Source organism: Colletotrichum orchidophilum (assembly GCF_001831195.1).
Source record: "Colletotrichum orchidophilum strain IMI 309357 chromosome Unknown Scaffold_19.1, whole genome shotgun sequence".
NCBI lineage: Eukaryota > Fungi > Ascomycota > Sordariomycetes > Glomerellales > Glomerellaceae > Colletotrichum > Colletotrichum orchidophilum.
In genome coordinates, this window is record NW_019172975.1 from 45,294 (window position 1) to 66,465 (window position 21,172).

General features: G+C 53.1%; 9 protein-coding genes across 9 annotated transcripts; 4 read left to right on the top strand and 5 right to left on the bottom strand.

Annotated features, from left to right (window-relative positions):
• Window positions 1-739: 739 nt before the first annotated feature.
• Window positions 740-1,680, top strand: CORC01_03173 (3' exoribonuclease; the record flags this gene model as incomplete). The annotated part of the gene is made up of 2 exons (XM_022614823.1): window positions 740-857; window positions 911-1,680. The coding sequence occupies 2 exons, from the start codon at window positions 740-742 to the stop codon at window positions 1,678-1,680; spliced, it is 888 nt and encodes a 295-aa protein (XP_022478559.1).
• A 1,497-nt stretch (window positions 1,681-3,177) lies between these two features.
• On the top strand, window positions 3,178-6,045 carry CORC01_03174 (uncharacterized protein; the record flags this gene model as incomplete). The annotated part of the gene is made up of 1 exon (XM_022614824.1): window positions 3,178-6,045. The coding sequence occupies one exon, from the start codon at window positions 3,178-3,180 to the stop codon at window positions 6,043-6,045; it is 2,868 nt and encodes a 955-aa protein (XP_022478560.1).
• A 203-nt stretch (window positions 6,046-6,248) lies between these two features.
• CORC01_03175 (tRNA intron endonuclease) lies at window positions 6,249-7,136 on the bottom strand (the record flags this gene model as incomplete). Its single annotated transcript, XM_022614825.1, has 1 exon — window positions 6,249-7,136. The coding sequence occupies one exon, from the start codon at window positions 7,134-7,136 to the stop codon at window positions 6,249-6,251; it is 888 nt and encodes a 295-aa protein (XP_022478561.1).
• A 653-nt stretch (window positions 7,137-7,789) lies between these two features.
• Window positions 7,790-9,251, bottom strand: CORC01_03176 (paxneb protein; the record flags this gene model as incomplete). Its single annotated transcript, XM_022614826.1, has 2 exons — window positions 7,790-8,502; window positions 8,576-9,251. The coding sequence occupies 2 exons, from the start codon at window positions 9,249-9,251 to the stop codon at window positions 7,790-7,792; spliced, it is 1,389 nt and encodes a 462-aa protein (XP_022478562.1).
• Window positions 9,252-9,758: 507 nt separating this feature from the next.
• Window positions 9,759-10,277, top strand: CORC01_03177 (RNA polymerase Rpb8; the record flags this gene model as incomplete). Its single annotated transcript, XM_022614827.1, has 2 exons — window positions 9,759-10,105; window positions 10,172-10,277. The coding sequence occupies 2 exons, from the start codon at window positions 9,759-9,761 to the stop codon at window positions 10,275-10,277; spliced, it is 453 nt and encodes a 150-aa protein (XP_022478563.1).
• A 217-nt stretch (window positions 10,278-10,494) lies between these two features.
• On the bottom strand, window positions 10,495-11,653 carry CORC01_03178 (NUDIX domain-containing protein; the record flags this gene model as incomplete). Its single annotated transcript, XM_022614828.1, has 2 exons — window positions 10,495-11,461; window positions 11,529-11,653. The coding sequence occupies 2 exons, from the start codon at window positions 11,651-11,653 to the stop codon at window positions 10,495-10,497; spliced, it is 1,092 nt and encodes a 363-aa protein (XP_022478564.1).
• Window positions 11,654-12,376: 723 nt separating this feature from the next.
• CORC01_03179 (uncharacterized protein) lies at window positions 12,377-12,994 on the top strand (the record flags this gene model as incomplete). The annotated part of the gene is made up of 1 exon (XM_022614829.1): window positions 12,377-12,994. The coding sequence occupies one exon, from the start codon at window positions 12,377-12,379 to the stop codon at window positions 12,992-12,994; it is 618 nt and encodes a 205-aa protein (XP_022478565.1).
• A 469-nt stretch (window positions 12,995-13,463) lies between these two features.
• Window positions 13,464-15,604, bottom strand: CORC01_03180 (GDA1/CD39 family protein; the record flags this gene model as incomplete). Its single annotated transcript, XM_022614830.1, has 2 exons — window positions 13,464-15,520; window positions 15,592-15,604. 2 exons carry the CDS (start codon window positions 15,602-15,604, stop codon window positions 13,464-13,466), a joined length of 2,070 nt encoding a protein of 689 aa, XP_022478566.1.
• A 2,643-nt stretch (window positions 15,605-18,247) lies between these two features.
• CORC01_03181 (uncharacterized protein) lies at window positions 18,248-20,809 on the bottom strand (the record flags this gene model as incomplete). The annotated part of the gene is made up of 8 exons (XM_022614831.1): window positions 18,248-18,732; window positions 19,068-19,134; window positions 19,520-19,655; window positions 19,723-19,888; window positions 19,959-20,080; window positions 20,141-20,380; window positions 20,573-20,654; window positions 20,743-20,809. The coding sequence occupies 8 exons, from the start codon at window positions 20,807-20,809 to the stop codon at window positions 18,248-18,250; spliced, it is 1,365 nt and encodes a 454-aa protein (XP_022478567.1).
• Between the last annotated feature and the right edge of the window lie 363 nt (window positions 20,810-21,172).

The following is a 21,172-nucleotide window of genomic DNA, read 5'->3' on the forward strand; positions in this document are numbered from 1 at the left end:
TCGACGGTGTGCAAGGTAGGCGGCAAAAGAGGACGAGTAAAATCGACTTACCCAACCAGTGTAGACGCAACGACAATGCGACGAGATTTTTCGACTTGATTTAGTGTCCTTGAACCCAAGTCAGTATTTATCTCCAAAGGATTTCGAGAGATTGTGCTCAACGTCCCAAGAGGTGGAGGATCAGATGGTGATGCATGTTTGTTCTTGCGCTCAGGAGATCGCGGGAACGGTGTGTAAGATGTACATCATGAGAGTGGGAGACGACAGTGAAGGAGGCTACAAAACTTACCAAGTAAAATAATCTTGCTGCTTCCCTTGCGGGAGGAGCCCATTTTGGCTGCCAGTGCACAATTATCGCGTTTGCGAAGGATGGTGGTTGAGATTGATGAAGGGAAAGAGTGCCGTAAAAAATTTCGGCTTGAAGTATTCGACCTTTATATGGCATAATGAGATGTCTCCACTTGGCTGTGTGGAGCCAGTGCCGACGCGCAAATGCAACTAAGCGGGTATGGTAGCCGCACCTCGACAGCCAGTAACGAAAATTCACCTCAGATCTCATCTTGAGAACTCGCAACCGGGCAAGGCTCTCAACTCAGACAAGCAGGATCAGGTGTTCATCAATCATACACATATAACGGGAGAGCACGTCCTCCTTCAACAAAAACTGTCCTGTCGACAAAAGAACCTACCGAACCGTCTTCTCTACCACTCGCGATCAAGAAACACAGTTCATACCAAAATGGCTGATCGACGGAGAATAAATGGACCACCTGGTACAACATTACCGCCAGTCTACGAGACTACGGATCCGATTGCGACCCCTAGGTTAAGGCCGGCAAATGGTATTCGAGGCTTGTGTTAGTTTGTCCTTCTTGTGTTATTGGTATTTGATGATGCTGACAATGACAAGTTCTCAAGACCGGCGTCACCCCTACAGCCTCAGGCTCAGCATACATGGAGATCGAGCCGCCGCTTAAATCTCAGGCCACTTCTCAGTCAAAGATGAATGGCATGAAGCTCATTTGCACAGTCCACGGGCCTCGCTCACTTCCTCGATCTGCGCCCTTCTCGCCTTACTTGGTGCTCTCAACTCACGTCAAATACGCTCCTTTCGCTACACGTCGACGTCGAGGCTACCTTCGAGACTCGAGTGAAAGGGATCTTAGCGTTCACCTCGACACGGCCCTGCGCGGAGTCGTCATTGCGGACCGATGGCCAAAGAGCGGCGTCGACGTGATTGTCACCATTATCGAGGGCGACCAGGAGCGAGAAGCGTCTCATTCTCAAGGCAATGAAGAGTGGGACATGATGAACGTCCTCGGTGGTTGTATCACCGTTGCCGCGGCAGCTCTCGCCGATGCTGGCATCGATTGTGTTGACATGGTTACCGGCGGTGTTGCGGCTCTTGTCGCCTCAAATGAACAAGACACAAGAGATGCGGATTCGCTATCTGTTGTATTGGACCCAGTCTCTCTGGAACATGACAAGATACTAGCTGCTTGCTGTGTTGCTTATCTCCCCTGTCGCGCCGAGATCACCAACCTCTGGGTGAAGGGCCAGCTCTCGCCGTTGGACCCTTTACTCCATACCAAACTCATCAGTCGTGCTATCCAAGCTTCGAAGGGCAACTATCGCGCCGTCCTCGAGAGACTCGAAAGCAACCAACCGCCCAGCAGTTAAACAACCAAATCACGGTGAACTACCTAACAGGAAACACATCCCAAGCTTGGCGACGCGCTGTTGTCACACCCTCGAGGAGGGGCCGATCAAAGTCCCAAGGCGCCCTTGATTCCAGGAACTGTAAAGTATGTTACAATGCATCAGCGCGGCCCTATCTCATAGGAGGCTGACTCTATCGAGACCATCCTGTTATAGTAGGCATTGTGTCCAGCTTGGCAGAATACATCAGCCCCCTGTATGGAGAAATCACAGGAGCTTCGATAGACGAGGGATGACAGACAAGCTATAGACACTTACAGAGGTCTGTTCGATGACGGACTGGAAGGCAGTGAAACCTTCCTGGCCACAAAGTATGAGAAATGAGCAAGCAGGTCGTGAATGCTGTACAGTTCATCTTCTCATCATGGCACTATGGTGGTGACTTTATCCCCAGTGTTCTCAACGTAGCATCAAAAACGAGTCCAATGAAGCTGCCTAGGAGTCATGCATGCTTTGCTGGCCAATTAAACCAACGCAATTTGGCAATGAGTACGATGGTGACCATACTAAAAGCCCCTCAAAACGCCCCTCAAATGTTCGGATTTTTTTCTAAAGAAGAAAAATTGAGACTGACGGATATAACAGCGACGTGCACAACTTGAATATGAACCTCAATTATTGTCTCACTCCCTTGTTGGCAAAGTCAAAAAAGAAGCCCAAATACACAACCAACGATGAGAACCAAGCAGGGTACCTCCTACCTGGACAGGTAGGTACCTTTGTGAACCTAGGTATCTATGCGTATGGTATTTTCAGTGGTTTCAGGACTTACTCGGCTTGGCAACCACCTTCTCTATTTTGGGGAAAGATTCAGTCTTGCCCGGTATTGTTCGTGTTCGTTTCAGTGCGAGTATCCTGCTCTGCCAAGTGACCTACATGGAAAGAAGCTCAAGCAATGCTAATTCAGTGCCAATAGGTACCTTACCTCACCTCAGATCCCTTGATAATGTACCTAACGGGATGGATGCCTGCCCAATACCCACTTTACCCCAACCTCGGCAGCGCGCTCAGAGGCCCCTAGCCGAGTCTCGTAAGCAGTCGTGTCGGACCCCGGCTTCCAGCTTCTCGGTGCTCTTGCTGTTGTCCGTCAGAGAAAGGCGCTAAGAAGTGGAGTGAGCGATCAATGAGCTTCGCACGCGACAACATCCCTCCACTCCATCCCATCCGAGCTTCCGTCCGTATCCATCTTCGACCGACCTTGGTCCTCGATCGTCAGCGAGATATCATCGACAATCACCTCCCGAGCCGACGACCGTTTCTGCCATCAACTACACTCAGCCATTTGCGGCTCCCTCGGCCGAACACCTCCTCGTGCCCTCTGTCCGCACCATGTTCTGTCGCATTCGACTCCACTGCCCATGATCCGAATCGCGACATTCCCAGCCGCCCCGAGCGATAAGGCTGCTGCCGCTACCTTCCTCACAACCCGGTTCTAACACGAACACTCTCCTGCTGACCATGGACAATCCGCTTCTACCTCTACCTGATTCTCTGGAAAATACAGGGGTTTGGCAGGATCTCTCACTGTGGACTGCTCACCAAGTTCAATACGCCGTGAACATTACCAAACTCACTCCTTCCATCGAGGATCTGTTATGGGCTGGCCCGAGGATGGTACGAAAGCTGACGGCATATTTTCCATTTCCCGACTCCCTTGATGCTCTAGGCCAGAGAGTAATTCCTGAAGCAACATGGCCCGGTATCCTGCGCACTACCGACGCAGCTACCACCGCTGCTTTCACCATGAATATCCCTCCTCCCATGGGCAACTTTCATGGGCCTGGTCCTGCTGTTCCGGCTGATCCAGATGCTGGCTTGGTCTCTCCAAAATTCACCATGGAGGGCGCAAGAGGGCTGGGCAGCGTCTTTAGCTATGCAACGAGCAAGTGGGCGCTTTGCTGTATTGCCATGGCAATCGTCCTCAACCGCACACACATCTTCGCAGCTACTCGTCGACGCTTACATCTTACTCTCCCGACTCGACTGGCCTTGCGCGGCCTTCCCGTTCTTCTATTCTTGGTGCAAGCGCGCGGTCTGCTGCGATCAATCCAGTGCCAAACATCTCCCGACTTCGCCGAAATGCGCTGGGGAAATACAAGCAAGAGCTCTGAGCTCATGTTCTCACAAGCTGGCGGTCTCCTCCATACAATGAGTTCAGCACTGTTGCTGGGGGCTTCAGACGAGGCGTCCTGTACGGCTGTGGGCATGGTCCCAGCAGGTACTAAAGACGCGACGCCGGACATGAGGGGGTCTCTGTCTCTGCTGTGGCCGCTATTCGGAACGTTTTGTTTTAGTCAATTCTTGGAGACGGTCTCATGTGCTGTACAGGGCCGCCCCGTATCAGCGGAGACGGGTATGACCCTTTTTGAGCACTCCCTTGCCTTTGCCGAGGCGGATGCTGCCATTAGCAACCAACTCGGCTGGGGCCTGTTTACCCAATCCCAAGCGGCAGATGCCGCTTCGACGAGCGCTACCAGCATCGCTATCAGCCGGTCCATGATTCTTAGAAGGGTGAATACGTCACCCGAGGTCTTGCTCGTTGCCTTTCTTTCAACCATGAGCCACATCACCAGCCACATGTTGGGCATATTCAACTTGCAAGCCAGGTTTCGACTCGTCAGCACCGGATTCTGGGGCTTATGTTTTATGGCAAGCATTCTTTGGAGTGCCATCACGTTCTCCTTGGACGACCCTGCGAAGCAAGGGCTGCTCAGATTCCCGACGGTCTGCATCATTGGCTTCATACCCCACGTTCTTGTGCTAGGTGGCATTCTGGTGTGTTTTTTCATCTACTTGCTGGCCCTCGGCCTGGCTGCTATCACTCCGACAGAGGGACAGGCAGGACAGAGGCTCAGCCTTCGCGAGCGGCTGACCCAAGCTCACGCCAACATGCAAGCCAACCTTTCTCTTTCCGACATTCGGATTACCATGGAAATGGACTTCTATACGGCTTTGCTTCGAACCGGCTTTGGGGCCATTACCATGGCAAGCGAAGCCGTCTACCTGAACGAAGACAGAGACGTCACGATGCGACCGCACACGTGGTTGGAGGAGGAGAGGTACCGTGAGCTTGAGGTATTACGAAATCAGTGGATCGGAACGGGCCCCCCCGATTCTCACTATGATACTATAGGCACCATTGGTCTGGTGCCAGTCAAGGATGACCACATGTTGTCCAACAGTGGATATGCTCGCGAGCGGGCGGCTCAAAAGGTTCCCAAATCCCGGTCTGGGGAGCGAAGACTAAGAGATGGCGTCGGCGCCGCGGAGCGAAGTGGCCGATGGTTGATGGCACTGGACTTCATCATGAACATCAACAGACTGATTTTCCGAACGTGGGCGACCACCATGCTGAAAATACTTTCCAAGATTGGTTTGCGGCACCCGAGGTTTCTTCTTTGGATTGTTCGCCGGCCAAAAGCTGCCAGTGACTTGAGAAACTCGAATCCGAGAGACAGTGTCGGTCGTTCGCAAGCACCTGCACACCCTGCCGAGTCAACTATGAACATTCCACTGACTGATAGCGTCGACGTGGAGTCCGAGTTCAGACAGCAAGGGTGGAGGGGAGGCCAAAGGTGGGCTCCCGTCGACGAGGCCGACCTAGATTTAAAACTTTACGGATGGTGGCTGAAGGGCGGATGGTGGGGTTCGGCAGACAATAGTGGGGAGTATCAACCAGCGGCAGCAGGCGATGATGACGATACAACGAGTGTCGTGTCCTTCAGCACCAACGGCGACAGCGAGTGGGAGTCGGAAGACGCTGGGCAGATAACGCCCACGCAGTCTAGATCATGGGCTTCACGGGAGCCCACACCAGTCACTGAGGATTTATTGCAGCTTTCAGATCTGGCACGCCTGCTGCACCCAAGCAATCCCGAAGAGAGAGAAGAAGCACATGCGTTGGCTGCTCATCTGAGTAGTGACAGAATTGTGACCCGATCTCAGTATCTCAGGTCACGGCAGCTACAGCGAACGCGGATACTGCAGCCAAATGGGCACTCTAATCACATCACGACGCGGCCGATCAAGATGACACCAGACGAAGAAACTCAACGTTTGGAGCAGCTACTGCTCTCCCGCCGGTCCGAGTTCTCGAGTTCTGTGGATCGCGGAGCATCGACGTGGGCAGAAGGAGCGGCTGGTCTGGGTCCGGAGGGCCCGCAATGTGTCGTCTGCCAGAGTTCTCCTCGCACTATTATCGTTTGGCCCTGCCGTTGCCTGAGCCTTTGCGACGACTGTCGAGTCTCTCTCGCTATGAACAATTTTGACAAGTGCGTTTGCTGTCGTCGGGAGGTCATTAGCTTCAGTAGGATCTACGTCCCCTAGGAACGACCTCGAGACGGCCACCTGTACTCCGTTGACGCTTGGGCTCATGGCGATACGAATTCAGAACACAGAGAGAAAGTTTGGCGTTTGGGATGGTTTGTAGCACGGTCTTTTTACTAGGTACACTACATAAGGGTATCTTGTTGGTATTGAACAGGTTATCTAGGCTTAGCGTTGTTCAGGGGTGTGGCCCAAATTCCAGTTCACATTCCTGCCCATTCAACGCAAAATGCGCGCACTTGCTTGGTATCACCATTCATATCAGGGACCTCTCCGCCAAACAGAAAGCCCTTTTTGACCGATGTACCTAGACGACCACTGCCAACAATGTCAAGCATTGGTATTTTCTCGTCCCACTCGTAGCTTGTGGCGAGGAAGTGAGCGTGATATCGCAGCGGGTCACCTGGATATACACTGTAGTTGGCGCCGAAACGCAGGCCGGGGGTCATGAAGTATCCTCTAGACTGTAAGTGCCGATGCAACGGATCAGGAAGGGGTTGAGACACTGCTGCATCAACCTCGTCCGAGGGTGCCAATAGACCTTCGCTGGTGGTCGGCGTGACCGCTAAGGATGGCTTGACATCTACGCCATCGCGGAATTCAGACCCCCTATCTCTATCTGGGACAGCAGTTCCAGACTGAGAATTCTCCAACTGAGAACTGGTTATCGGTTGAGCCGTAGACGATTTAGCGCCCTTTGCCCTCCGCGTCTGTTCCGTGGCTGCCTTTTTGGCCTGGTCTTCTGCTAGCAGCTTCTGCGCCTTGTGCCGACGTTCTTTCAAAAGTGCAATGTAGGCCTGGCGGGTGCCCTTGTCCGGGGAACGTAGTGATGACAGGTGATGCGGAGCCTCTTCAACAAGGCGGCCTACCTTCTTCTCGACAAGCACGCTAGCCTCCTCGGGAAGCAATTCCAGCGGTAAACTCAAGAACACGTTTTGTGTTGGGTTCTGCGGGGTTGTTCCCACCAGAACGGAACAGATGTTGTGACTGCGCCTGATGATGGCCACATCTTGTGCATCGAAGACTAGGTAGCGATCTGCAATTTTGGAGATGCGCACGAGAGGGACCGAAGTATCTTCCAACGCTGCCATGATTTTCGCCGCAGACCTCTTTGTCAGCCTTGTTTTCTTTTCCTAAGTGAAGAAGATTAGCAACTGCTGATGAACACAAATGAAAAACGCTTAGAACAGTGCTGAAGCCACATAATCATATCTCGTTAAAATGATAGTATCGTCACAGGGAGTCAGTGGATTGACAGATTGATTGAGATTAGGTTGTTTAATCATTGAGCTTTGGGTGGGGGACGGGAGGAGATCCATAGACTTACCCTGATTGTGTGGTTGTCGTAGTCAAAAAAGCAGTTCAGACAGAAAATTTCGTAGGATTGAAGTTTATGGAGCCCATAGTGGTGGAGCAGGGCGGTGAGGCAGAACCGGGAGCCTCCCGTATTTTAGGCACGGTGCGCCTACCAGGCACGCCAGGATAGCGTGGCGCTGTGGCTGTGCGTTTACCCACTTCAACGTCACATTGGCTGCGAGTGATGCTTGTGAACCTGAAAGTTGCAGCAGCCCATTTACCTTACTTTTAACATATTACGAATACTCTGAAGGCTCCGGGCCTGCATACATTGCGTCGTACAACCATTATTACTCGGTTAGGGTGAGCCTTCGTGCAGTCGGGGCACCTTCTGATGGTCTTGGACATGTTGCATTGGTCTCAACCAGTGATGCATTGCTTTGTGTATTCAGAATTCAAGCTTTTTCCCCTTCTTCCCCTCGGCCTTGGCTCCTTGGCCCCCTCCCTCTTCGTCCAACAGAGGCGGCAGAACGTAAGGCTTGACTATGAGCCCACTTGAGCTGCTCATCCTAAAGGAAAGGTTTTCCCGTGAAGACTGGCCCTCTATACCTCCTCCTCTCTCGTGGTAAACAGGTAGGCTATGCACCTTCAGCATACCTTGCACGACGTCTTCCGATTTAGTATTCGGCTCAACGTGCACTTTCCTAGGCAGCGGCAGCATCTCCAGCACTCCATCGCACAGGAGCTCCATCCATCTTGTAAACCCTGTCGACCGCGGGAACAACGAAGTTGAAATCGAGATCATGGCTGTCAGACTCCCTTCGTGCTGACGCAAAAGTGCTCTCAGTTTATGTAAGAACTGCAGGGCATCCGCCGGCCGGCAGAACGAGGAACCGTAAAGTGCGGGCGACAGAAGGCTCGGTACTATAATGCGATGAATCGTACCGGGTGGCAATGCCTTCAGCTTCGCCGATACGTTGCTAATAAACGTGTCGAATGGGGAAGAGCTGGTAGGTCCTGAGGGCTGAAGCCAGCTCATGGCAGCAGTGGATGGTGTTGCGTGTAGTACGCCCTTGATGTCACTAGCTTGCAGGCGTTTTCCGAGGTCAAAGGAGTGACAGAAAACGTCAGTAGTACCTGCTGGCCCATTGTTGTTCGTCCCTGAAGAATTGATCATCGCAAGTCAGTGTCCGGGGCCATGCCTTTTTCCAAACGGGGAAAGGGGGGAACGTACTTGGGCCGGCATTGTTGCCAAGGCTCTCATATCTCCATGCAATTTTCATCTTCTCGTCTGATACTGATGCCGATTTTCTTGTGCTTGAGCCACTGACTTTGCCAAGTCCTGGAAGCTCACCTCTCCACGCATCTGTCGGGCCAAGCACGTGTATTTGTTGGCCCTGTACGAGACCCTCGGCGGCATAGTATCTGAGAAGTACACCCGAGAAGTCTGTCGTCCCGGATTCTTCTATTAGAATACTGAAGCCAAGTGGTAATCCTGCGTGCCCTGCCAAAAGCTGATCCAAAGATGCCGTTCCAGTAGAAATTGTAGGTCGGCCGTCGAGGGGGGATGAACGAGTCCCCACCGGTGGCAGAGCTTCCTGCTTTGGAGCCATATGCACACCTAGAGGACCCCTTGCGGATGACCCAAGAACGACATTCTTCTTCCTGAACGACATGGTACCGGAGCGGGAGGTGTGCTTGACACACTGAGTCACGGTCCGCAGCCAATTCTGTGTGAGAAACCTAGTCGTAGTGCTGAGGAGGGATTGAATTTTGGAAGTTGTTTGGTTCGTGTGCCCGCCCGTGTGCCAGGAAGAAATTGCCCCAAGATACACGAGATCCTTACGAACGTGTATGCGATTTCGGTCTGAATTCAGTGGCAGCCTATGGATGATATAAATGCATATCATGCTTCTGGCGTCAAGATAAATTACTCACCTGTACTTTATGGAAAGTGGAACTTGCTTCGCTCGAGTACCTACCTAAGGAACCTTACAGTACGGTACTATAGGTGCTGTCAGGCACCTCAAGTGAGGTAAGCTGAAGTAGGTGTCCGTACCGTAACTACACTTCATCCTCTGAAGAGGGCAGGTGGGGTGACTGCTGCACTGACAAAAATTTGAGCCCCGCCAGTCGCAGTCGAGGTATTCAAGTACCTATGACTCTTAACCCGATATGCCCCTCGTCGGAATGCATACTACATCGGCTAACTCAATCGCTCTTCGACTTTTTTTTCCCCTTCCCTAACGGAGCTCCACACGCCGCATCTAGAAATCCGCCTGCCATTGCCCACGATCTCTAAGCCTTTGCGCCTCCAGCCGGAAGATTCTTGTACTTCTCTCACACGACCCGACGACATTCCTGCGAACCACTCATACCGTCCATCTTGGAGAAGCGACCCGGATTCGACGGAAACAATGTCCGGCAGCGGCGATGTGACCCTTTTTGAGGAGTCCTTCACAATCACCAACCATGATCAGTCCAAATATGACAGAGTCGCCCGTATTTCGGCCACCTCGACCGACAACCAGACGCTAATGACCCTCGACATCAATATTGAGCTTTTCCCTGCTTCCGTTTCCGACAGCCTGCACGTGGTTCTGGCGACGTCCCTGGCCCACGATGGCAGTAAGGACGACGAGAAGGGCTGGCGGGACGTGACCAAGGGCAGCCAAGATCGCGAGCCGTCATTGGCCGATATGTTTGACTATGTCTGCTACGGGAAGATCTACAAGTTTGAGGATGCTGACGACGGCCAAACTATGTTCGTATTTCCTCACTGAGTTATTTCGAAAGCGCTGTGTAGAAGCTGACGACAATGCCATTATAGCAAGGCCTACGTCTCATTCGGCGGCCTATTGATGTCCCTCGAAGGTCCTTACAAGAAGCTCACCCCGCTGAGAGTCGACTACGTCTACCTTCTCATCAAGAAATGATCAAAGACGCTGGAACTGCCCGCGATGGGTGATTATCAACGCTAATTCGCTCTATTCTGGCGCGCAGGAAAGCGAAGCACTATCTAGGCTCTACAGATGCTGTATGGTCCAAGACAGAAAGAGCATGGGCAGCGGAGTTAAAGGCGTCAGGAAAAAAAATTGAAAGAGCAAGCTAGGTTGCTCGTGATGTCCCCCGGATCTCGGAACTTTACCCGGCTCAACCATCAATAGCCCCAAGAGACGGATCTTGATTGTGCGGACCAGGAAACGGCATTCGTCGGTGGATTCTTTGCACAATCTGATCGTACTGGGGTTCGTTCTCTCTGGTCAGAATGCCCTGGCGGATAAAAAAGTCGAGAGCTACCAGCGCACAGTTTGGCTTCCATTCACCTCGTGCGAGTCCTTCGCGGACCTGTTCGACCGTACACAGGCTGAAGTCGGCAACTTCGCCGTCCTTTGGCTGTGGCACGACGTCTTCGGGTAGTTCGAGATCATAAATCCATTGAACTTCGGGATAGATCAGCCCCTCCTCGCCCGCCTCTGCTTCGGTGATGTAAATGTACGTGACGCCGCCAACGAACTGGGTCTGCTGGCGAACTATTTGGTCCGGCAGGCTGGCCTCCTCGTCTGCCTCACGGATAACACACTCAAAGGGGTCTTCTCCCGTCATCAGTCCACCGGCAACGGTATTGTCCAGCATGCCGGGGAAGGTCGACTTGGTGGGAGAGCGACGCGGAACCCAGATCTTGATGCCGTGGCTCGCTGAATGGTCACGCACGAAGGCCGTCAGGTGAACGCCATATCTCATGACGCCAAACAGCCCTGAAGCGGCTCTTTCAATGTCGAAGAGGAGTTCGCCATTGCGGCCGTACACGGGCCATAGCTCGTCGCGCCAACCTCGGAGGATGGGAAAGGTGTCATTGGCTCTCCAGTAATCGGAGAGATCTGCTGCCAGCTTGCTGCGGCTTTCTAACGTTGGCGCTTGGAAGGCACAAAGAGTGCGCCTCTCCGAGTCGACTTGGACTTCCCCCTTGATGCTGTCAGGTACCTTGAGCAGCTCGTCCACTACCCTGGGCAGGACATAGCCGAGAGGCACGTCGCCCTGTTCGTCTTTCCAGATGAGGGTGTACACAGACCCAAAAGTCTCAGCATGGGGTGCGTTGCCCTTCTCCTTGTACGGATACCTGCATCGTGGGTCAGCTGCGGGGTTTACTGTAGAGAGAGTTTGCTCAATGGGAGAGTGTTCCTCACGAGTCGACTTGGTCGATGAGGTCAATGTTGGTCAAGGTCTTCATCCTGTCAAAGTATGTTCCTTTGGCTGTTTTGGGAATCAACTGAATGATAATGCGGCCGGGAAAGAATAAAGACCGTAGCATATGTTATTGGGTGCTTCAAAAGATGCGAGGCAGAGCCTGTTGCTTGTTTGAGCAAGTGAGCTTGTCACGATGGCTTCTGTCCTGCCGACCCCGAAACGACGTCGATATGCATGTAAGTCTGACCCCGATGCCAGAAGTGACGTGTGTTCGACATAGGGAACCAGCACCGAAACCCTGGAGCTCGGGGCCGAGTCGAACTTCTCGCCGGCAAGTGCATTCATCAACTGGGAGTAGCGGATCCGATACAAGCATATGATTGGCTAGTGCAATCGAGGCTTCTCCCACCATCTCGTGCCTTCCTCCACAATGCAGCTGCCCCTCGCCCCACACTGCAAAGCGACAATAATTGTACTTTACTTTACCTCTTGCTTCTCGATTCATTGCCAGCCTCGATCTCTACCAGAGTCTCCGAAGGCTGGACAGGGCAGTTTAACTTTGCTCCACGAATCTCTCCCTCATACATAGTTATATCAGTGCTCCCTCCCCTTTCAATTTACCTCTCTGGTTGTGAAGTCAACAAGCAATTTGGCTCCAAGACTCCCAAAACAAGAAACCACCTTCTTTCATTCAGCCCTTCAAGACCTTCAAGATATACCGCATTCAAAGGCCGCCCACACTGCTGAAGTTGCTTGCGAGAGGTCCTTTACAGTGATCACGCAGCCTTTGCGAATCAGATTGGTCATCCTGGTCATTCAGTCTACTCGAAATCCGGCCAACATCATCATGTCCGGCCCTCTCTTCGGCATCGTCCCTGCCGGCCAGCCTCTGCTGACGGACCCAACATCGGCGCCCTCGGGAACCTCATTTCTCTACTCCATATCTGCCTCCAGACCCTTCTCCCACATCACGGTCATGCTCCTCCCCGGCATCGTCCTACCGCCAGAGACCGCAGCCGCCATCTACTTCGCAACGGCTGCCGACGTTGCCGCTGCAACCGCAACAGGCCAGACACCAAACTTTAAGTTCCTCGGCGGTATAGGGACCGGCAAAGAAAGTGCCACCTTCAAACTCAACGCCGGCAATGCCAACAACAGCGGTGACCCCAACGCCGGTAGCGTCATGATTGGCGTCTCGGTCGAACCCGCCGAGTCTGTCTTCTCCCGCATACAAGAGCTCTCCGCCAACAAGGCCTCCAACCCACGAGCCGCGTCGCAGCCATCCACGCAGCTTTTGGCGCAGAACATTATCAAAAACGCCTTCAACTTCCTCGCAAGCTTCAGTGGCACGGCCGGCCCTGGGGGCGTCGAGGTGGTCCCGCTGAAGGCGTTTGAAGAGTGGTGGAAAAAGTTTGAGAGTCGCGTGCGGTCCGATCCGAGTTTCCTCGAAAGGCCGCAAGATTGAGACCATTTACTGACATTTTCTTATTTGCATAGTAGTAGTAGTAGTAGTAGTAGTATTCCTCGTTGATACCCGAATAAATGTTTTCATTGTGCTTCTGTTCAAGACACATAGACACAAGCGGTCTAGTTTTCATTGTAATATGTTCAAAAATGGTCTGGAAAGGACTGGCGATTCGGCGTTGTACACACCCAACCCTGAAAAGGGACAAACAAATCTGCGACAGCTCAATGCCATGCAATGCCTCCCAAAAATGATCTCTTCTAGAGCGGCCCGTAACACTCCCATATGGTTAAACGCCAAACCGCCTCCATTCCGAAAAGCCCATGGGGCTTGATGCTGGGCAAATCCATAATGCCTAATAAACGCCCTCTCCGTAAGAATGAACAAGAATGAAACAACCAAACAATTCCCCGTCAAGTCGCTGGCAGGCATGCATAATCTTACACTGCGTATAGCAGGCATCTGTTACTCAATCCTCGTCCAAAGGTTTCATCAGCGGGCTCTTCAGTCGTGTTGGACTACCAGCGCGACTGCGACGTCCCGCATTCACTAGGCTCGGTACCAGCCTCTCTCGGCTCTCTGTTCTCACCGCCAAGCCGCCACGGTCCATTGAAAAGGCTGGTCGAACGTCGTCGAATCGCTCTATGTTGAGTTTCGGTGTGGCAAGGCCGGAAGAACGACCTGCTCTGGAGCCCTCGCTGCTATCGGAGTGCTCATTCTCGTCGGAATCGACGGAACCGAGCTCGAACTGATCGGCATCGCCCTCCTCGAGAACTCGTTCATAAGTCGCCGATGACCGTCCGAAAAGCTTGTTGGTAAAAGAGAAACCGCGCCCGAACTTTCGAGGACTGCCCGGACGCCTGGTGCCTCGTACGGCGGACGCAACCTTGCCAAACCATCGTGCTCGGCGGTCTCGCTTGCGCAAGAAAAATGCGAGAATAGCCAAAATCAGGATGAATGCCAGGACACCAGAGCCTGATTTTGTCTTCGCCTTGTCCAGGAGTTCGTCAGCGGCGTCGTCCCAGTCGTCGTCGTCGTCATTACCGCCGATCGCAATGGGGGAAAACTTGGATCCCGCAGGTTCAAAGTCTGTCGCGCCGGCAACGTTGCTTCCAAAGCCAACCGGCAGGGCAGTTCCTGTGGGTGGGACTTGCCCGGCGGCATACAACACCATCTTGCCCAGGGTCCAGCTGACTTCGACGCCATCAATCTCGTTTACTGGCTGGAAGGGGTCAACAAATCCCTTTTCCTTGGCTTCCTCCATGGTTCCTTTCGTGACATTGAGACCGGGGTGCGGCGTATGTTCGAGGCCTGGTCTCGGAATGCCGATTCCTTCGTATAGAACATTGATGAGCCAGGAAGCCTTGAAGCAGGCTTCCTGCGCGGTCTTTGCCTTTTGGGCGGAGGACTTCTTCCTAGCATCAATGTTGGATTCAATATCCATCCAATTCTGCGTGCAAAAGTCCACCACGTTTTTCTGATACGTTGCCAAGTCATACGCCGTCTTGTGGCCCTTTCCGAAAACGCCGTGAGTTGTGTGCCAGAACTCCGAAACGCCCACAAAGTGATTCACGTCGAAGTCGATACTTGGTACATGCTGCCCATTGAGAAGGCAAGGCTCATCGGTACAGGGAGTATCCTTTCCGAGGAGCGGCTCTGTTTGGCGTAGGCATTCGTCGAATCGACCAGTGCCGAGCAGAGACAGTTCCTTGCCCACAGACTCGGCATCGACGGGGTCGCCTTTGAAGTTGGTTCTCAAGCCAGCGGGAAGGCACGGGTCCGGAAGCTCGAGGTCGTTGGGCTTGCCGTATTGTTCCTTGAGCTTATCGATATAACGTTCGCGAGCCTGGTTTGCGCCGTAGCCAAGCCAGGTGGCGGTGAAGACCTTGTGCTCGATAGTGGTGCCGTCAATCGTACGCAAGCGGACGAGCTTGAGGTCTTCGGCATGTCTCTCAGCCTCAGTGCTGTTCGGTGCGAATGCAATCTGCGCCGAGGCACCTCCCATATCCAGAAAGCCGTACGTGTGGTGGCCTTTGCCGTGCGTATGCTTGTCGGGGTGGTCAAAACCGCCAAGCAGATAGTTTGTAGCGAGCCAGCCATATAAGCCCTCCGTCTCGCCCGAGATGACCTGGATATTGGTATTGCAGTCGGGTAGCGAGAATCGCGTATTTTGTTGTAGGTAGGAGCACATGTTACGGAGGAGGGCCTTTTGTTGGTGGTCGGGCAGGAGACGCATGCCAGCCGTGGCCATGAGGTAGACGGGCGTGTCGGCAACCTTCTTGTCGGGAACCTCCTTGAGGGCTATGTTAATGAGAGATTGTAGGTGTTCATGGCCAATTTCTTCGGGCTTCTCGGCGAAGGAGGACACGCCGGGGCGAATCTTTTCGCTGGTCTGCAGCTTGATCTTAGGAAGACTATGAAGCTCTTCCACGGAGGCGTGCTTAATGGCTTTCGCATGATCCTTCCACTTGTAGACATAAAGACGTGTCCCCGAGGAACCAGCATCAAAGATGATTCCGTATCGCCCTATTCAGTGAGCACTCAAGTCAGCTAGCTGCAGAGCACAATGTAAGACGCGACATGTTCTATGAGCGTACATTTTTTCCCCATGAGGAGCAGCTGGCGCAGTCAAACTGCAGGTGGCGGTTGTAGGTCGGCTGTAGATGGGGGAAGGGGTGGTGGTATCGTAGCAAGCGCAAAGGGGGGCGATGGCAGAGAAGTCAGTTGTCGAGGACGAGACAGCGCCTTGAGACTCGTTCCCTTTGTTCGAATGAAATCGGTAGAAATCGGTAGTCGTTCTTACGAGGTTTGCTCACACGGTGGCATCCGAGATCGACGATTTTCGAAATGGTGACAACAAGGCTGGTCGTAGTCGAGATTCGTCGGGCGTCGCGGCAAGATAGGCAGGATTTTCGCGGAGGAGAATGGGCCAAAAGTGTGATTGAAAAACAAAGGGTAGTCCCATATGTGGGAGTACTCGTAGCGGCAGAATTGATTTCAAAAAGAGTTTATCGTCTAAGATAGATTCAAGCGAGCGTCGGTCATCCTGGAGATTGGCAGGAGAGATTGGGGAACGAAGGTTGGCAATTGATTGCTCGATTGATTACCTGCGTCAGGGGCATAAGCGGCCAAGGACGGAGGAGGAAGTCTGGAGACGTGGTCTAGGACTCGGGAGTGGAGGGATGGAGACGCAGACGCAGAATGCGGACGCACTCGCTGTAGGGTGAACAGACAAACGGAGACGACGACGGGAGACGGAGCAGGGGTGGGTGGCTCGTGTTGGGCCCGGGAATGGGATTACTGAGGTGACAGGGTAGCAGAACAACAGGGTTGCATTCGGCAAGAGATTACGCACTGTAAGCTGTTCTGTTATCTATGTCTTATCGTCGAAAAAATGGATGGCCAATGGCAGTCGGGTGACTAAGGTAGCACGAGTCCGCACACTGTGTCGGGTGCTTGCTGTACCTATGTACTTACTTGCAGGCTGAGTGGTCTTTGATCCGACCTTTTCATACCTTACTGTTTTTCTTTTTGTGGTAATGTGACGGGAGTGAAAGATGGCAAGCTGTCTGGCTGCGTCTATCCGTCCTGCGCCGGTCTTGACTTCAAACGAGGGAGTACGTAACCGTCTGATTTATGGCCGTGATTGGTGCCCTCGAGGGAACGTGCCTCTTCTCTGGATTGTAGTATGTCGGATATATATAGTCGCCCACTACGTACCTTAGTAGGTACGGATACCTGCTGGACAACCTGACTCTGCGATAGGCACACTGGTTGGACGGAAACGCTCGCGGAACCTTGGCTATCTGCGTGCCCTCCCTTGATCATCACCTAGCGGTTCCTTGCTGCATAGGGAACCGGTCGACTTTATCCCTCACTTCCTTCTCCCTCGGCCAAAGGGCAGCCGTGCATCAATAAAATGAAAAGAGGCCTCGAGGGAACTTGGGGATCACACCAGCGCCACTGTCTACCTAGTGTCCACTGCGCCGCAAATGTACCATAGCAATAAGGTAAGGTAGGGTGTCCCTTACTCGCAATCATCGCCTCCCTCTGGCCCGTGCATTTTGTATTGGGTGGTGGGGCCCGCGACGGCATGGGCGATATGGAACCTCAGGGAACCCCTGTCGCTGGACCTGGTTGGACCCCTGACTTGGCGTGTCAGATTGGCCAGACGGGAATGCCACGGCGCTGCTGCGGGGCACACTGTGCGTGTACCTTGGTTGCAGAAGCTTCCAAGGTTCTCTGCAACCGTCTTCACTCGAGATTCCAGCGGCTGTGCCTTACCTCATCACACTTGGCTACGATTCAAGTTGCTGGGATATATTTATCCCCCATGTTTTGCGGTATCCCCATCCTTGCAGATGCAGGGTACAGTGCGCTTCAATACAGTGCTAAGGCATGCAGGTAAGCCAGCTATGCCGTCACGCAACCAGTGTAACCAGTCTGGGAACGATTACGACGAGGATTGCCCCGTCTGTTATCACAATCTTGGTCTACAATGTAACTTCTTGTTTTCTTCTCTCTTCTTGTCCGATCATAGGAATCGGTGTCCAATCTCGACTGTGGTTTCCCCCACGACCACACTCGTGATGTTGAGGTTGCGCAAGATTCACAATGTCTTCACCGCGCCCATGGTTTGCGGCCGAGGCATGGAAATATGCTGATCTTTTTGGGCTGTTCTCTCCTCGGATAGATTCTACATTTCCTTTGTTATTTTTTCCCTTTCGACGTTCAACGGGATTGATTGGATGGTTCTCAACCCTGCCTTGCAAGAATCCCGCCTTCGTAGCGTACAGAACAAAATTCTACGGAGTAGCACATCGACAAATGGGCGACTCCGTAAATGCCTGGCTTCAAAGTCGGGACCAAGCCACCATGTCTACGCCATCCGGAACTCTGAGAAACGGACAAGCCGCTGCCACCCAAGTTCTTCAGCCCTTGCCGTGAGGCTTTCAAATCCGATACCTATTGCTGCTGCTTGTTTGCAACTCGCAACCTTCCCGACCCACCCCCCACCCTATAACGTTCTGGTTAACCTCCCATCTTATTGCCTTTCTTTCGTCTCAACATCCCGTTTGCCCTCCCGGCATCATCAACTGTCCTTGCATTTGTCCTTCTTCCCGCCCGCTTTGGTATCTGAAACCACCGAGCGCCGATGTTGAGCGCCAACGTCATACGCCACCATCCGGGGCTGCAGCGAATGACATCCGCCCCTCCCGCCGCGCATCATCCGTAGCTCCCATTCACCCACTGTCAACGCCCATCCTCGCTTTCACCCGTCCTCCAGATGGGATGAGCCCCCAATGCTTCCCATTGTAGCCCCAGCTTGCTCGCGTCGATCGCCACAGATCCCGGCTCTGGGAGAACAGGCACTGCGCTGTAGCCACCGGCCGTCTGATTGCTGATGAAATGCACAGGTGACGACATTGTCAGTCTAGGCCGCTCTCTCCTTTCTGCCAGGTTGCGTCCTCCTCTGCGCTGTCGCCACCAATGCACCAACTTATGTGCTGCTGCTTGAAGCCATTTGACGCCAAACCTTTTATCCTTTTCGTCGCTCTTGGCGCCAGGTCTCTTGGGTTTCTGCAGCGTCTTCCGTTTCTTCGGCATGGTCTTTGGACTTTCTTGGCCAGTTCCACTGTAACACTGTCCACCTCCACGCGTTGACCACGTTGTTGGGCTGGGTCTCTGGGTAGACCACGTTTGGCCGGATCGTGACATGACACCGTACTGAGTTCTTGCTAGCGGGCTCACCGACTCAATTCGACTAGAGACAATGTTCGCACACAGCAGTCTTGACTGCCAAGGAAAGCAACTGCAAAACGTGAGATCGATGTCGTTGTGGCCCCTAATATAAGTCACGTCCTTGTACCCAAAGGTCGTTGTTTCTGCCACCACTCGTGATCCATCCTCGAACAACATCTGGGCCTCCTGTCAAGGCCTCTGAACAAGAGTTTTGTTTGTCAAGGCTTAAGATCTAGGCCGTCCGCCCTCCATGCCCTGATTGCATGTTCTTCATTCATTGTCCTCTCCAAACATGCGCTTGGTTAACAAAGAATCTGTTCAAGAAGCACACAGCCATCGCTTGTGTCAAGGATCGAGCATATGATTAAATGCTGCGGGAGCAAGGCCTGGACGTTGAACTGCAATTTCTGAGCGTCAGCCGTGATGAGGCTGGAGCCAGAAGCCAAGGCTGGAGAAAATTACCCTGAGAATGTAGTTCGGCCTCGTTCCGTCCCGTGGATCCGTGACTTCCGTGACTGGTGTGACCAGCCCTGATTCCGGAAGAGAGCCCAACGCCTAGGCCGCGACCACGCGAAGTTGGCGGATGTCGTGGAAGTGAGAGACTCCCAGAAGGACCGCGAGGTACGGGTGTTCCGGTACCTCGCCCGGACACAAACGACATTCCGAACCTGCCATCGCTGCCACTACCATGTCCTCGGGGTGTGCCTCGGGGGGTGCTCACAACGCCGCCTCCGCAGTTCGTCAGAAAGCAGCTTCATCGCATGAGGACAGGATTGGGCTAACCTTGCGCAGGCCCAGGCTTTGACCAAACTCTGTCTTCCCGTAATGCCCCAGAGCTTCCTCCGCCAGCAGGCCCTCGCTGATGCCCTCGGTCCGGCCTGATGTAGGGATGCGCATTACGGTATGCAGAATCCGACCGCTGTTCGTAAACGTTTTGCCTCGTTACGGGTTCAGGGAACTTAAAAGCCGGTAACTGTGCGCCAAACTGGAGGTTGGAGTCAACGGCATCGGAGGCGGCGGCCTCCATCTGGCCTAGTTCGGCTTTTCTTTTGACCTTGTCGTAGAGCTCCTGAACTTGCGTGAGCTTGCGGCACTTGTCCTGGTAGGAGTGCGCAAGCTCTTCGTGTTTCCGTCGCATGTCGTCGTAGTCATCTGAAAGAGCTGCCCAACGTTAGCAAGCTTGCTTATGGCCTCAAAGAGTGGCCCTGCCATAGCTCCCTACCTCGTATCTTTTCCTGAAGGCCTAGAATGTCGGTATTCGCGTCACCCACTGTCTTTTCGAACTTTTTGTTTAGGGTTTTGAGCTTCTCCGTAAGTGTCTTTTCCAGATAGCGCTGGTATATACTGAAGCAAGTCAGTTGCATGGAACCTATTGGAACATAATTTGGAAGGGCCCCAGCTTACACCTCTTGGGTCGTCTGGTATGCCCAAAAGCTCAAGGCCCTTCCCGTGCATTCCATGATGATGTTGGGGCTCAACCCGCTGAGAACACTTGTCTTGTAGTCCTCGGTCAGGTTTAAATTGGTTACCACGGCATCGTCTGGGTTGTTGAGCTGGCACTCGCAGGCCGGACACAGTTTGCGGCGATCTGGAGCTTGACCCGTCAAGCCATGGCGCCTGGAACATTCTACACAGAAGACGTGACTACCTCACAAGAACGGTCAGCTAGCGGTCATGTTGTTCTCCAGAATCCATTTTCCCCACCTGCACGTGGTGACCAAAGCTTGGTCACTGAGCTCCCTGCGACACTTGAGAACGTTGCATTTGAGAGTATGTTCCATCGCAAACGTTGATACAAAATGTTGGGTTTGCTGCCCTGTCGAACTCTGCACTAACACGTCCGCAGGCGAAGTTTGTGGAAGCTCGATGCTTCCCTTGCGAACGGCTATTGCGAAGGCGATGATTCTACTCGGGGGATCTAGAGTCGCAATCCACTCATGAAGTGTAAGTACCCAGGGCGTATGATCGATTGGGTTTCAAACCTAAGCAAGTGGCGAATTCTTTACGTAGGAACTCTGCGTAAGTGAAAGGCGTCTGTGTATCGGGAGTATTTGTGGGAAGAAAGACGGACATTGTTGCGGGTAGTTGATATCAGGTATCCTGAACAAACCTTGGTCCTCAAGTTGTACTTTCCTTGTCCGAGATCCTCATCAGTCACTGCGCTTGCCAAGGTTCCTCCGCGTGCGCAAACTGGCACGTAAGGTACGCCCTCATGGTAAGGTAAGTCACCTAGGTAGGCAGGCGGGTAGGCAGCTACCTAACTTGTTCGTGCGCAGGCACGGGCAGCCAAAAGCTTGAGCTTGGTGGGCATGCTCCTGCTTCAGCCTGCCTTATCTAGTACTCTGTCGCTGTAACCTACCTTAGGTAGGTAAGGTAGGTACGGCAGTGATAGAAAATAAGATGCTTGGCCAAATGAAGTCGCCTGCAGTCGTTTGA